Genomic DNA, 15,795 nt, shown 5'->3' on the forward strand with positions numbered 1-15,795 from the left:
GTACTCAGAATCAAACAGTTGTCTTATATAAGCCCTTGTCTGTCCAATCAAATAACATGATCAATTACACAAAATACTGTTCACCTGTAACCACTTTGTTGGATATATGATCATTGCATTTGCCAAAAAGTTATTATATTAACCTGTTGTATTTATTAGCAGCTATTAGACATGCTTTTTTAGAAAATCTGGCCATAGAAATATGTTGCTGAGTTAAAAGGGAGTGGAGGGGAGGAGTATTTTCTCCATGTCTGCATTTTGAGCAGCAAATTAAAATACATATATTTCTTTCTCTCTTTCTTGCAAGTGGTACATTCCTATATGGGCGCTCCTGAGAAACCCAGGAAAACAAAAACAAAACAACAACTGTTTGTAGAGCTATTTGTAAGGTTCTTACACTTTAAAGACATTTTGTTTTCTAAGGTCATTAACCCACTATGGCCAAAAAAACATGGCTTCAATAAAATATTAAATGTTTAACATATGCTGTGATGTTTTGAGAGTCATCAGAGGAATAGATTGCCCACATATTGCAGTGAACATCAGGGTGATTGATTGTTAACAAAGCATCCAACCACATTCCCATTGTACAGGTAACCCTATTTTATGAGACAGTTCATTTGACATTCAGACATTTTCACTGTTATCTACAGATGACATCATAAGTGTATGGCCACAAGCTTGGATGTCCTTAGGGTCAGGGTGTAAACAGCCTTTGGCATGGCATATACAGAGGCATGGATTGCCTGTGGTGGTGGCCTGGTTGTGTTGCCAGAGAGGGCATTGTAGATAGTGACTGAATAGATACTGTTAACCTCCACAATACTGCTACCCCATGGTTCACCCCATTACCCAGGATCATCCAACTGGCAGATATATCAGAACTGCATCACTATACAACATTTGACTGATTCAAATGTTCAATAAAAGCACATTGAGTGCACCAAGTACAGTTAGTGTTTATTGCTGTCATGTTTCTAAAAAGACATAGCATTAAAGACAGGCCTTATTAATGCATTACACTTTTTAAAAAAAAAAAAAAAAAAAAAAAAAAAACTTTTAAGACTAAATATGCTTGTAGCTTGAAAAACCGTCTTCTAAGATCCCAAGTGCTCAATTTTTACTTTGTTTTTAGTTCGGCAATCCAACTCCTAGATCTCTAAGAGTCTGTTTCCACTTGTACTGGTTTGAATTATATTGTAGGCTATAGTGAATGACACAAAGTGGCAAAGCTGCACAACTACAGGACTGAGCTGAAATGTTTGTGCAGGGATTGATGCATTACTGGTTTTCCTTTCTGTCTGAACATAATTGTAAGGCCTTCAAATTGAAGGAGAGCCTGTGAATAATCCTATAAAAGAATAAGTACAGTAGTGAAGATGGCAATCACTTACAATGCACGTTCACCTCCAAATGTCCCCATTACAAATGCAACAGTGCATTTACCTCTGTAGCTCTCTGGAAATGCAGAATATCCTCATCTTACTCTTCAAACTAATAACTAAATAATGCCATGTATTTCATACAGCCAATAGGTTTTAATTAAGCTTGCGTGTACTGTCTGCTGGCCACTGACCTCTGCATGAGACTCCATTGCTGTGTCCAACTCCGTAACCGTAGGCAGCTGCCTAGTTGCCCATATGGCCATATTAAGATTCCTTTTTGCCACCAGTTTTACCATCAATGTTCAACCTTCAGGCTAGCAACAATATTCAATCATTTATATAAGGTAAAATTAACTAATGAAAACAAATATAAAAGTAATGGACACCATTCTTTATACTGATACTAGGCTAAAGTGATAACCTTATAACTCCACAGAAAAAAAATACAAGAATTAAAAACCTCTCAGTAGACGTATAAACCAAAATTTGAATTTAATATCCATTCAATGTATTTGTGCAATATCATTATTCTACAAGCTGTACTTAGTGTGCATTTAAAATAGTGTGGTATTTATTTCGACAGCTTCAGGCGATGTAATGAACTTGTTAGTTTAGGTGAGAACCTGTGGCAGTAGGTGGTGATTATGCAGAAGTATAAACAGTTTTCTCCGTATGTCTCAGTTCATGCATGGATGAATATCTGAGAGTGTTATTGGGAGTCAAAGTGTTAACATGTATAAAAGGTTTCTTCGGCAGAACCATCAGGTCATCACAAGAGTGCAGCAATTACCCCAGGCTACAGGTGTGTGTTTGTGTGTAAGAGGAAGGTAATGGACACTTTACAATCATGGCTCAAAGCCAGATTAGGTGTGGGTCTACTCCCCCAAAACCACTGACTGCTGATTAATATTAATGTCTCTTTAATCACAATTCCTGTCTCCAAGAGCTCTGAATAATCTTTATGTCTGAAGAGCGCATTAAAGCGAGAGGATGTGATCAAGAATGAAGATCTATCGTTACGGTCCTCATTAGGTCATATATTTAGGATAACTCGAATAAAGCAGCAAAGAACGGTGCAAATACTGAATGCTTTTACATGCCAAACCATTTAATTGACAGACAAATTAAAAAAGGAGGGAATGCATTTATGTTGATTAGGTGACTTACATTAGGTGGTCTTGACCTAGTATTGACAATCATCTTAGGTTAACCGATCATAAGTGGACAGAGCAAAATGTGTTTTTGATCTGATCATTTAAACCACATTTGGAGGTAGTTGGATGTGCCCAAATAGAGTAAATGCCAGTGTCCTCATGCATTCCAGCAAAGAACCCCTATACACACAACCATTGCACCATAACCTTTGTCCGTTACATTCAGCTTTAACAGAAAATTGACTTATCAAAAAAAAACAAACAAAAAAAAAACGCATTCATGCTCAAGACTTAAAAAAATATCTTCAGTATGCATGAAATAAACATGAAGCAAACAGATCAATTGAGGCACATCTGAAGTACAATTATTAAAGGAGAAATAATTTGCGTAAAACATTTCCACTTACGTTTCAGATTAAAATTTATATACTGTATTTGGGAGCAAAAGAGTGCACATTTTTCGGCACTTTATCAGCATGCAGTAACACAGTAAAGTAGTAAATTCACAATCACAAGTGTTCACAGGTTAATTGGTAATCTGTCACAGCTGACCTCTTGTGATCGGATCATTCAAGATGTAAACAGAATATGTCAATCCAACATAAAACAGATTGAAACACAATTGGCTTTATTTAATTTTAATGGTCAGCATTGTATGAATGGGTTTTGGACAATTTGTCTCTAAATAAAAGGCTAACTTGGATGGAATAAGACCTCTGATCCAGAGGTTAAATATATGCAGGTAACAGGTATATCACGATGTAATTCTGGTGTTCTTCAGTGCTGGAACAGTTTAGTTCTCCCCCTTCAACACGGACACAAGCTCACCGTTCTCTTTCAGCTCCTGTTTAAAGACATAAACACACATCTTTCATCCGTAATGATACTTACTACATCAAGAGGCATTATAAAGTAATAGAGGTAGGCTAAATTTAAATTAGCAAACCTAGTCTCAGAGAATTAGATTTCTATACCTACATTTTTGCATAGCTCCACGAACATATTGCATCACTTTACTGGAATCACCAATAAAACCACAGATAATCATAAACATTTTTACTCTTTTTTTCACACAATGCTATCTTATGACATCTAAACACTTTTACTATAGTATATAACTTAGTGTACTACAGTGTAAGGCGACATATACATTTTAACGTTTACACAACCAATTAAATTTACAAGCTTATTTTAGCACAATCAAATTGAACGGTAGCTTAACTGAGAGCATTGCACCTGCAATGCAAAGAACCAGGGTACGAGTCGATACATGAGACGAAAGTGTCATACAAGCGCCACAAAATGACATGGTTGCTTCAGCAATAGCATTTTTCGTTTATGGCAGGGAGGTTGGTTTTATTGATTTCAAATCTCAGAGAGCAATAATCTTAAAAATAACCTTGGAAGAACATTTGATTCACTTTTAGCTAACTGAACCACGTAATACACTTTAGTTAAAATGTCACTACAGTTCTGTCATTTTCAAGATATCAGGCTGCAATTTGCATATTATTCAGCCTATACAGTATGCAAGATTATAAATTGTATGTACAGTGCAATTAGAAAGTATTCAGACCCCTTCATTTTTTTCCACATTTTATGTTGCAGGCTTATGCTAAAATGCTTTAAAAAATTAATTAAAAAAAAATCACATCAATCTACACTCTATACCCCATAATGACAAAGAACAAACCAGATTTTTGATTTAACTTTGCAAATTTATTAAAAAGAAAAAACTGAAATGTCACATTGACAAGAATTCAGACCCTTAACTCAGTACTTAGCTGAAGCACCTTTGGCAGCGATTACAGCCTCAAGTCTTTTTGGGTATGATGCGACAAGCTTTGCACACCTGGATTTGGGGATTTTCTCTGCAGATACTCTCAAGCTGTCAGGCTGGATGGGGACCGTCGGTGAACAGCCATTTTCAGGTCTCTCCAGAAATGTTTGATTGTTCAAGTACGAGCTCTGGCTGGGCCACTCAAGGACATTCACGTAGTTGTCCCTAAGCCAGTCTTGCGTTATCTTGTCTGTGTGCTTACGGTCATTATCCTGTTGGAAGGTGAACCTTTGGCCCAGTCTGAGGGCCTGGGTGCTCTGGACCAGGTTTTCCTTAAGGACATCACTGTATTTTGTTGCGTTCAGCTTTCCTTCAACCCTGACCAGTCCCCCAGTCCCTGCTGCTGAAAAACAGCCCCACAGCATGACGCTACCACCACCATGCTTCACAGTTTGGATGGTATTGCGCAGGTGATGAGCGGTGCCTGGTTTCCTCCAGACATGACGCTTGGAATTAAAGCCCAGATTGGTGGAGTGTTGCAGTGATGATTGTCCTTCTGGAAGTTTCTCCCATTACCACACATGATCTCTGGAGCTCAACCAGAGTGACGATCGGGTTCTTGGTCACCTCACTTACCAAGGCCCTTCTCCCCTCATTGCTCAGTTTGGTGGGGCGGCCAGCTCTAGGAAGAGTCCTGGTTGTTCTAAACTTCTTCCATTTAACAGGGATGCAAACACATGTATGGTGAAAAAAGAGAGAGATACCCAAAGTCGAATAAATAAATAAATAAATAAATAAATAAATAAACGCTTATATATCATGTAAGCATGTGACGAAGGCCTGTGATATTCTATTTAATATAGTCAGATCAATAAGAGGTAGACAGTGAATTATGTTTTTTTTATTTTAAGGACTACAAAATAACATAAGCAAAAATGTCATACACTTGATGGTTTTAGATGCTGAAATGTAAAGATTGGCTGATTTTATTTTATTTTATTTTTAGGTCATATACAAAGGCAAATGAAATATATTTGAGTTTTACACTGATGCACAGACCAAACAAGAAAAAATAAAGACTTTTGAAAACTTCCTAAGGTCTTTACTTGAGGAAAATGAATTCAGCACTTGAGGAAACTGAATTCAGCACTTTAAGACCTGCAGAAGCTCTGTGATGGAAACATGTTAACACCAACATACAGAACTGTTTGGGAACCAAAATGACAATGGAAAGAAATTTTTGGTGTAAGGTGAGCTACATCTCATATACTGAATAATGTGCTGTTGTAATGTCAGCTACAATGTCAGCAACTTTTTTGAAAAAGTTATTCAGTGGGAATGTTTGCCTTACTGATTTCACCTCAACTGTGGTATCAAGTTTAGCCATGACCACTTCCAACTGCACTTGCAACCTGCATCCAACTGTTGCACAAGAAATGCATCACTTTCTTCAAGTTCTCTCATTCTGAAAATAAATGCCTAGTTGAATGCGTATAGAATAACGGCATGATGACTAATTTAACTTATCTAATGTTAAAAGATTTCATTGTAATGCTACATGTCCACTTGTTCAATGAGCATTGTTTTGCCGACTGTGCCTCCAGTCTACTGTGGAATTTTTAGAACTGCTAACATTAGATCACAAGAGCTAGGATAGCTCATCCAAAGATGTTGGTGTGACAACAGAACCGATATAATCTATGTCAGTACAAAGTTAAATCACCTTCAACTTTTTTCGCCGAGACCTTACAGTTGTGCTCAGAAGTTTGCATACCCTTGGAGAACTGGTAATATATGTACCATTTTTAAAGAAAACATGAGTGAGCAGGCAAAACACATTTCTTTTATTTCTTATGGGATTCTGTAGGTAATAACAGAATGGCACAATCATAAAACAAAACATGGCAACAAAGAAAAAAATGAAATGACCCCTGTTCAAAAGTCTGCATACCCTTAGTTCTTAATACTGTGTATTGCCCCCTTTAGCATCAATGACAGCGTGCAGTCTTTTGTAACAGTTGTCTATGAGGCCCCAAATTCTTGCAGGTGGTATAGCTGCCCATTCGTCTTGGCAAAATGCCTTCAGGTCATGCAAAGTCTTTGGTCGTCTTGCATGAGCCGCAAGTTTGAGATCTCCCCAGAGTGGCTCGACGATATTAAGGTCAGGAGACTGTGATGGCCACTCCAGAACCTTCACCTTTTTCTGCTGTAACCACTGGAGGGTCAACTTGGCCTTGTGCTTAGGGTCACTGTCATGCTGGAAAGTCCAAGAGCATCCCATGTGCAGCTTTCGTGCAGAAGAATGCAAATTGTCTGCCAGTATTTTCTGATAACATGCTGCATTCATCTTGCCATCGTTTTCACAAGATTCCCCGTGCCTTTAGAGCTCACACACCCCCAAAACATCAGTGTGCCACCACCATGCTTCACAGTGGGGATGGTATTCTTTTCACTATAGGCCTTGTTGACCCCTCTCCAAACATAGCGCTTTTGGTTGTGACCATAAAGCTCTATTTTGGTCTCATCACTCCAAATTACAGTGTGCCAGAAGCTGTGAGGCGTGTCAAGGTGTTGTCGGGCATATTGTAACTGGGCTTTTTTGTAGCATTTGCGCATTAAAGGCTTCTTTCTGGCAACTCGACCATGCAGCTAATTTTTGTTCAAGTATCGTCGTATTGTGCTCCTTGAAACAACCACACCGTCTTTTTCCAGAGCAGCCTGTATTTCTCCTGAGGTTACCTGTGGGTTTTTCTTTGTATCCCGAACAATTCTTCTTGCAGTTTTGGCCGAAATCTTTCTTGGTCTACCTGACCTTGGCTTGGTATCAAGAGATCCCCGAATTTTCCACTTCTTAATAAGTGATTGAACAGTACTGATTGGCATTTTCAAGGTTTTGGATATCTTTTTATACCCTTTTCCATCTTTATAAAGTTCCATTACCTTGTTACGCAGGTCTTTTGACAGTTCTGCTCCCCATGGCTCAGTATCTAGCCTGCTCAGTGCATCCACGTGAACTAACAAACTCATTGACTATTTATACAGACAATAACTGCAATTTAAAAAGCCACAGGTATGGGAAATTAACCTTTAATTGCCATTTAAACCTGTGTGTGTCACCTTGTGTGTCTGTAACAAGGCCAAACATTCAAGGGTATGTAAACTTTTGATCAGGGCCATTTGGGTGATTTCTGTTTTCATTATGATTTAAAAAGGAGCCAAACAACTATGTGATAATAAATGGCTTCATATGATCACTATCCTTAAATAAATACAGTTTTTTTGCATGATCAGTCATATTTTCAAAATCAATGCCACAATTTCTGCCAGGGTATGCAAACTTTTGAGCACAACTGTATATAGACAGGTATGTGCTTTTCCAAATCATGTTTAATTAATTGAATTTGCCACAGGTGGACTCCAATAAAAGTGTAGAAACATCTCAAAGAGGATCCAGAGAAATGGGACACACGAGCTAAATTTCAAGTGTTCTAGCAAAGGGTCTGAATACTTATATCAATGTGATATTTCATTTTTGTTCTTTTCAACACGTTTGCAGTTATCAAAAATCTGTTTTTTGCTTTGTCACTATGGGGTATGGAGTGTAGTTTGGTGTGGGAAAAATAATAATAATTTAAAGCATTTTAGCATAAGGCTGCAACATAACAAAATGTGAAAAAAATGAAAGGGTCTGAATACTTTCTGAATGCACTGTATCCCAAATCGTTGTATGATAAAAATAGTAAGTCAAAACTGCATACTATTTTTAGTGGATTTTCAAAGTATGCATCCAGGCATGCTTTTTATGGTAGCTTAATATGAACCAACAAACCTAGGGCTACACAAGAGGATTGATTTCAGATGGTTCTATGATCAAGGCACAATTTTATGATGCTGTACTATGACCCACAACTGATATACTGTTTTACAACTTCCTTAAAAGTACATAGTTTCCCATTATCAGTGCACTACATACTTTTCTACACTTAGATTATGAACTGGGATTCAGACAAGTTTTTTTTTTTTACATAACAGTGTTAACAGTTCTCAACTCTGACTATAGTTGCTGAAAAACCAAGGGATAAGAACATATATTTTTTTTTTTTTTTACATAAAAGTGTTAACAGTTCTCAACTCTGACTATAGTTGCTGAAAAACCAAGGGATAAGAACATATTTTTTTTTTTTTTTTACATAACAGTGTTAACAGTTCTCAACTCTGACTATAGTTGCTGAAAAACCAAGGGATAAGAACATATATATATTTTTTTTTTTTTACATAAAAGTGTTAACAGTTCTCAACTCTGACTATAGTTGCTGAAAAACCAAGGGATAAGAACATATTTATTTTTTTTTTTTTTTTACATAACAGTGTTAACAGTTCTCAACTCTGACTATAGTTGCTGAAAAACCAAGGGATAAGAACATATATATATATATATATATATTTTTTTTTTACATTAGCAGATTTTGTTCTCTTTCAATCTAAATTGATGGCAATAGAGCATGATGGTGAGTAAACAGTCTTAAATGCTGCATAGGTGGCATAATGAGAGGGGATCAATCTTGTCTGTGTATTTTTCCCCTATTTGTGGTCAGGTGCTGAGGCAATCCTGACAGCATTTTAATTTAGAGCTTTTGCTGCCCTCTCCTGGTCTAAAACAACTACTGCTAGGCACAGTATTTCTCCGATAGTGTCTAACAAATCTGCTCTTCAAATATCATCTGTATACAATACAAAATTCTAACAAAACAAATAATGCTTATCAATATTCCTTATTTCTTATATAAGCTGCATTTAAACAATGTAAATATGATGCCATTTGAAGTGACTAAATAAAGTGAGCTTTTGTTTTCAAACGGCTCAAAATAGCCGTACACTTCTAATGATTTTCACATAAGCATTTTGACAAGTCTCACCTTAACAATGTCCAGTCCTCCAATTAGATCTCCTTTAACATACAGCTGTGGGTACGTCGGCCAGTTGGAGAATGCCTTTAATCCTTGTCTTACCTGCAGCGACAATAAAAACACCATAACACCATAAAAAAAAAAAAATCAAAAAATACATTATCTAGAGGAACATGATTATGAAGCTGACTTAAAATCTTTATTACAAATCTTACATACTTCTTTACAAAAATGTATTTGAGCCAACAGAACCCAAATTGCTGGCATCTTGATCCTTTATTAATTAATACATTTCAGAAGAAAAAAAAATGACAGAACGTCACTAACTTACATCTGACACTGCATTGGTACTATACTTGCAATAGTATTCATGTTTTTCTTGGTGTAAATAGCTCTATGCGTCTAGGTAATGGTCAATATCACAAACATATTACATGGCTCTATGAAATACTTGATTCTGATTGGTCAATTCTGTATACAAATGTTTTTTTGTCTATTGACATATGAATTATACATTGATGAGCCAAATCATTGTGACAACCTGCCTAATATGCTGTTGGTCCTGTTCGTGCCGCCAAAACAGCGCCGACCTGTCAAGGCATGGACTCTACAAGACCCCTGATGATGTCCTGTGGTATCTACCACCAAGATATTAGCAGCAGATCCTTCAAGTCCTGTAAGTTGCAAGGTGGAGCCGCTGTGGATCGGACTTGTTGGTCCAGCACATCCCACAGATGCTCAATCAGTTTGAGATCCAGGGCAACTTGAACTCTTCATCATGTTTCTCAAACCATTTCCAAACTATGTGTCCAGTGTGGCAGGGCACATTATCCTGCTGAAAGAGGCCACTGCCATCAGGGAATACCACTGCCATGAAGGGGTGTACCTGGTCTGCAACGATGCTTAGGTAAGGTGGCACGTGTCAAATTGATGTCCACATGAATGGCCGGACCCAGTGTTTCACAGCAGAACTTTGCCAAGAGCACCACACTCCCTCCACCGGCTTGTCGTCTTCCCACAGTGCATCCTGGTGCCATCACTAAAAACAGGACTCATCGGACCAGGCGACCTTCTTCCACTGCCCCAAGGTCCAGTTCCGATGCTCGTGTGCCCATTGTAAGCGCTTTCGACGGTGGACAGGGGTCATCATGGGGACTCTGACAGGTCTGCGGCTACGCAGCCCCATACACAGCAGGGTGCAAAGCACTGTGTGTTGTGACATATTCCTCCATCATAACCATCATTAAAATTTTCTGTGACTTGTGCCACAGAAGAACTTAACTGCCCTAGTGCATCTACATGAGCCAGTTTGTGGTTTGTCCCTCCTCAGACTACTCTCGGTAGGTACTCACCACTGCTGAACGGGAGCACCCCACAAGCCTTGTCATTTCAGAGATGCTCTGACCCAGTAGTCTGGCCAAAACAATTTGGCCCTTGTCAAAGTCACTCAGGTCTTTACTCCTGCCCATTTCTCCTGCATTCAACACGTTGACTACAAGAACTGATTGTTGGCTCACCATCTAATCTACCCAGACCTTGACCTGTGGCCTTGTTAGGAGATGATCAACGTTATTCTCTTCACCTGTGAGTGGTCATAATGTTTTGGCTCATCGGTGTATAACTGACTGTTGTCCCAGGCAGCTGATTTCTGTGCGAGTTTAATTTTTTATCACTTCATGGTCTCTTTCTTCTCATAAAATAAAAGTATACTATATGGCCCAAACCATGGGCATTAATATGGATTTTTTTTGCACCTGTTAGCAATGGGTGTGGCTGAAACACCTGAACTCAATAATAATTTGTAGGGGTGTCCACATACTATTCTCCATATAGTGTAATTTAAACTCAGATATATATGTTTGATGTCCATTGATTTGTTTATTTTGCAACTAGCAAAGTAAGTAATAAGCATAAATTGTATAATGTTCAGTCAGATGGTCATTACAACATAACAATATGTTGACATTGTCCGGCTGACAGTACATTATCCTTTACATATACACTTTCTTTTATTTGCTTTAAAGGGATAGTTCACCCAAAAATGAAAATGCTCTCATCATTTACTCATCCTCATGCCATTCCAGATGTGTATGACTTTCCTTCTGCTAGGTCCATACAATACAAGTGAATAGTGACCAGACCTTTAAAGCTCCAAAAAGCACCCAAAGGCCACATAAATGTAATCCATATGTCTCCAGTGGTTTAATTAATGTCTTCAGAAGTGATACGATATGTGTGGGAGAGAAACAGATCAATCCTTAAGACAATCTTTTATTTATTTTTTACCATAAATCTCTACTTTCACTTTCTTTTACATTTTTGAAAGTAAAAGTGAAAGTGGGGATTTATGCTAAAAAAAATAAATAAATACAATTGTCTTAAGGATTGATCTGTTTCTCTCCCACACCTATCATTTCGCTTCTGAAGATATACATTTAATCACTGGCGTCTTATGGATTACGTTTATATTTCCTTTATGTGATTTTTGGAGCTTTAAAGGTCTGGTCACCATTCACTTGCATTGTATGGACCTACAGAGCTGAAATATTCTTCTAAAAATCTTTGTTTGTGTTTTGCAAAAGAAAAAGCATACACATCTGGGGTGGCATGAGGGTGAGTAAATGATTAGAGAAGTTTCACTTTTGGGTGAATTGTCCCTTTAAGAACATAAATGTAATATAAACATAAGACCAAAAAAAAAAAAAAAAAAAAACATTTCTCACCTCTTCATTTTCCAGTATATCAAATGTGTCATACTCAACCCTGAAAAGTTAATAAAAGCAGTTTGTTACTATAACAACATGCAGTCTTTGGCTTTCAACAAATCACAAATGTTAAGAGCAAATGTTAAAATCTCACCCTGTGCTGTTCATTATTTCAAGTATCTGACGGCTGAATCCACATTTTGCAGCCTGAGTATTCACAAAGACAAGCGTTAAGAGGGTAAATCGATAGAACGTTTTTCATATCATGAAAGGCTACAGCAAAGTGAAGTGCTACTCTTGAAAGCCAATCAGATGAAGCTCGTTTTTAACTCCACCAAAACATTCTAAGACTACTTGAAAAACTCAAAGAACTGAGTACATAAGACGCAACCGGTTCCTCTGAGCCCGAACTGAAAAAGAACCAAACTTTCATTTAGAAACGTACAGCTCCAACCACCTACAAAAGAAATTCTGAAGTGTGCATAAATGTGGGGAGAGAGAAGTGCTAATAGAACGAGAGAGAGAGAGAGAGAGAGAGAGAGAGAGAGAGAGAGAGAGAGAGAGAGAGAGAGATATCTCTTAGGGAATGACTTTAAACTACTGCAAAGAATGACTTTCATGAGTGTGTGAGTGTTAAAGATCAATACAGTTATAAGGAGAGAGGTGAGGGGTCTTTCGCCTCCATTCAAGAGAGAGAGACGTGTCTTTATCAGTGCAGGAGCATCCCAGCATCGATTTCCAGCCCAGCTTTCCTTTTGCATGGATTCATTACTGGACGTTAAAAGAATAGTTCACTTAAAAGTGAAAATTCTGTCATTATTTCCTCACTCTCATGTTATTCCAAACCCATTTGACTTTCTTCAGTTGAACACAAAAGTAGACTTTATGAAGAATGTAATGAATGCAATGACAGCAAACAGTAACCAGGAGCTGTCAAGCATTCAAAAGGACAAAAATGACCATAAAAGTCGTCAGAACTACATGTACACAGTATCCCAAGTCTTCGGAGTCCATATGATAGCTAACTTTGCAGTGTCAATCTAGTCATTGAAATTACTCACAAAAACATTCATTGTTGAAGGTTTCTTTTTCATTTTTTATTTTGTCAACGATAACAAGGCAAAAAAGACATCATGACGATACTAAAACACTTTTGATGAAAAATATGAGAAATAAATAATACTGCAAGATATGAACAATGCACTAACACAGTTTATTTTTTAAAGGAGGAAAAAATCTAGAAAGAATTGATTGAAATAATCCAGTCATGGCATGATGGGGATTTACCCACTTCATCTGCGTGAGTTGCAAGAGCTAAATACCTGTACTATGAACTTTATTAACGGGTTAATTACCTTACTCAAATGAGTCATCTTTATGTAACATTAATCATCTATATTTTCATCAACATAAACATAATATTACAACTTAGATCTGCACAGACAGAGAAGCAAATGAAAGGAATAGTTCACCCAAAAATGCTAATTACTTTACACTTACTTTGTCTCAAACTCGTATGACTTACTTTCTTCTGCGGAACACAAACACAGATATGTTAATAGATGTCCGTTTGTCCATACAATGCAAGTGAATGGTGACCAAACTACTCCATAAGGTACTCCATAAGATTTAAGTGGTTTAATCCATGTCTTTTGAAGTAATCCAGTTGGTTTTGGGTGAGAACAGATCAAAATATAACTACGTTTTTTACTGTACATCTTGCCATTGCAGTCTCTAGGCACAATAATGATTTCAAGCTCAATTACACTTTCTAGTGCTTGACACATGTGCAGAGTGCTAGATGGAGCTAGGAGGTGTAATCGATCTTGAAATTATAATTGCCAAGCAGACTGCTGACGTAAATATTTATATTGATTTTTATTTATTTTTTTCACATTTTTGTCTGTGCTCACCCACAACCGAATGGATAACTTCAGAAGACATGGATTTAACCACTGGAGTCTTATGGATTCCTTTTAAGCTGCATTTATGTCCTTTTTGAAGCTTGACAATTTGGTTCACTTGCATTGTATGGACAAACAGACATCATATCTTCATTAAAGTATCTTCATTTGTTCAGCGGAAGACAGTCATACGAGTTTGAGATGACATAAGGGTGAGTAAATAAGGATTATAATTTTTGGGTGAACTGTTTCTTTAAGGAACACACCAATCAGAACTCATAACTCACATTGAGAACACGTTGTTTCCTTTAAAACACATAACTCAATATGCTAAACATTCTTAACGTGAGGAATTTACAAGAGAGTAACATCTTAAAAGTAGCTAATGCTTCAACATATTCATTATATGCTATTATTTCAGGAGCTCAAGTTTTCAAGACAAAGGTTCTTATGTTGTTTAATCTTACCCATCAAACATATTAATCTTGAATGTTTAATACATGTTTAAATAACTGTAAGTTAATTTTAAGTCCAAGCGCACACTGTTGAATTTAAACACAAGTGTAATTGAAATCGGACAGCTACGGCAGAAGGTAAGATTATCAGTTAATAATGACTTAAATTTTGGTCTGTTTCTTCCTCAAAGCTATCATATTGCTTTAGAAGACTTGGAATACAGTATATGCAGTTGTTTGGACTACTTTGATGTGTTTTTTTTTTTATTTATTTTTTTATAGAGTTTTTGTATGGAAAAGAGATGCGTGAAAATTCTTCAAAATTTCTCCTGTTGTGTTCCACTGGAAAAAAATAAATATAACAGCATACGGACTAGGAACGTCAAGAGGGTGAACGTCAAGAGGGTGAGTAAATAATGACAGAATTTTCATATTTGGGTGAACTATTCCTTTAAACACCCTCTGTTTTCTCCTCACTCTGTTAAACTGTATAAAGGAGGGTGAAAAGACATACAGTACAAGATAGTATCTAAGTTCACTCACCTCTTTATTGCCTTTCATGAAGAGCATGATGGGTGCTTTATTGATTAGTGATTTCAGCCTGTTAGGACAGAGAATGTTTACACAAGTGCAATCTCGTAAACTGTTTATTTGTGTGAGTGTGTATCTGTCTTTACCTGTGTTCCAGCGAGATTGTTTTGGGGAAAGTATTCTCAAGTTCACCAGAATCAACCAGCTCCTGTGTAGGAAATAAAATACTTCAGAATCCAAATTTTCCACTCCCTTTCAACACACACATACAGACTCTCCATTAAAGAGTAATGGCTCCCTGCTGAGATATTTTACCTCTCTGTAATAAGTTAATTCACTATCTTAATGAGGAAGGCCCTCGAAGACCCCTTGAAAGAGAGATACAGAGAGAAAGGAGAACACAGGATGGATGCTGGCTAATCTAGCCCTCCTCTGTCAGCAGGAGTGCTCTGATTGCTTTAAGCAGTATCGTCTTGCTGGGAATGTAGAACAACGCACAACTAATAACAGCTAACCGAGAACACACGCCATTAAAAGTCCTGAGACACGAACACTTAACATAATACACATGGGACGAAATGCAGAGCATCAAGCGATGAAGAAATTAAAGTTGGGAAAAATAAGACAATATCTGAAGACACTGCTAAGCGAGGATTTTCATTGACCGCAGTCAACATTATTAAGGGTTTTCATTGCATCCTGTTGGTGACGCCAACTTTTCACACCTTTAAGATGTCCAGTCCCCCGATGAGATCTCCGTTGACGTAGACCTGCGGATAGGTGGGCCAGTTGGAGAAGGTCTTGAGTCCCTGTCTGACCTCTTCATCCGAGAGGATGTCAAAACTGCTGTACTGAATGTTGTGGTCCTTCAAGATCTGAATAATCTGACGACTAAAACCTGTGAACAATGAAAAACATTTTTTCAATAAAAGCACACCATTAGATAGCATTTTTTTTTATTATTTAAAAATAGT

The 15,795-nt window shown here is 37.3% G+C and overlaps 1 protein-coding gene across 1 annotated transcript in view; it reads right to left on the reverse strand.

Moving 5' to 3' along the window:
- Window positions 1-1,862: 1,862 nt before the first annotated feature.
- The window catches only part of LOC127423645 (glutaredoxin 3-like), a 34,247-nt gene continuing 20,314 nt past the window's right edge, over window positions 1,863-15,795 (reverse strand). The window contains exons 5-11 of the mRNA XM_051668148.1: window positions 15,547-15,719; window positions 14,968-15,029; window positions 14,834-14,891; window positions 12,086-12,138; window positions 11,950-11,989; window positions 9,236-9,328; window positions 1,863-3,383 (exon numbers count right to left, since the gene is read on the reverse strand). Coding sequence (XP_051524108.1) covers window positions 3,333-3,383; window positions 9,236-9,328; window positions 11,950-11,989; window positions 12,086-12,138; window positions 14,834-14,891; window positions 14,968-15,029; window positions 15,547-15,719 — 530 coding nt within the window. The 3' untranslated portion in view covers window positions 1,863-3,332. The remainder of the gene's footprint in view (window positions 3,384-9,235; window positions 9,329-11,949; window positions 11,990-12,085; window positions 12,139-14,833; window positions 14,892-14,967; window positions 15,030-15,546; window positions 15,720-15,795) is intronic.

Source organism: Myxocyprinus asiaticus, chromosome 32 (assembly GCF_019703515.2).
Source record: "Myxocyprinus asiaticus isolate MX2 ecotype Aquarium Trade chromosome 32, UBuf_Myxa_2, whole genome shotgun sequence".
NCBI classification, from domain to species: Eukaryota; Metazoa; Chordata; class Actinopteri; order Cypriniformes; family Catostomidae; genus Myxocyprinus; species Myxocyprinus asiaticus.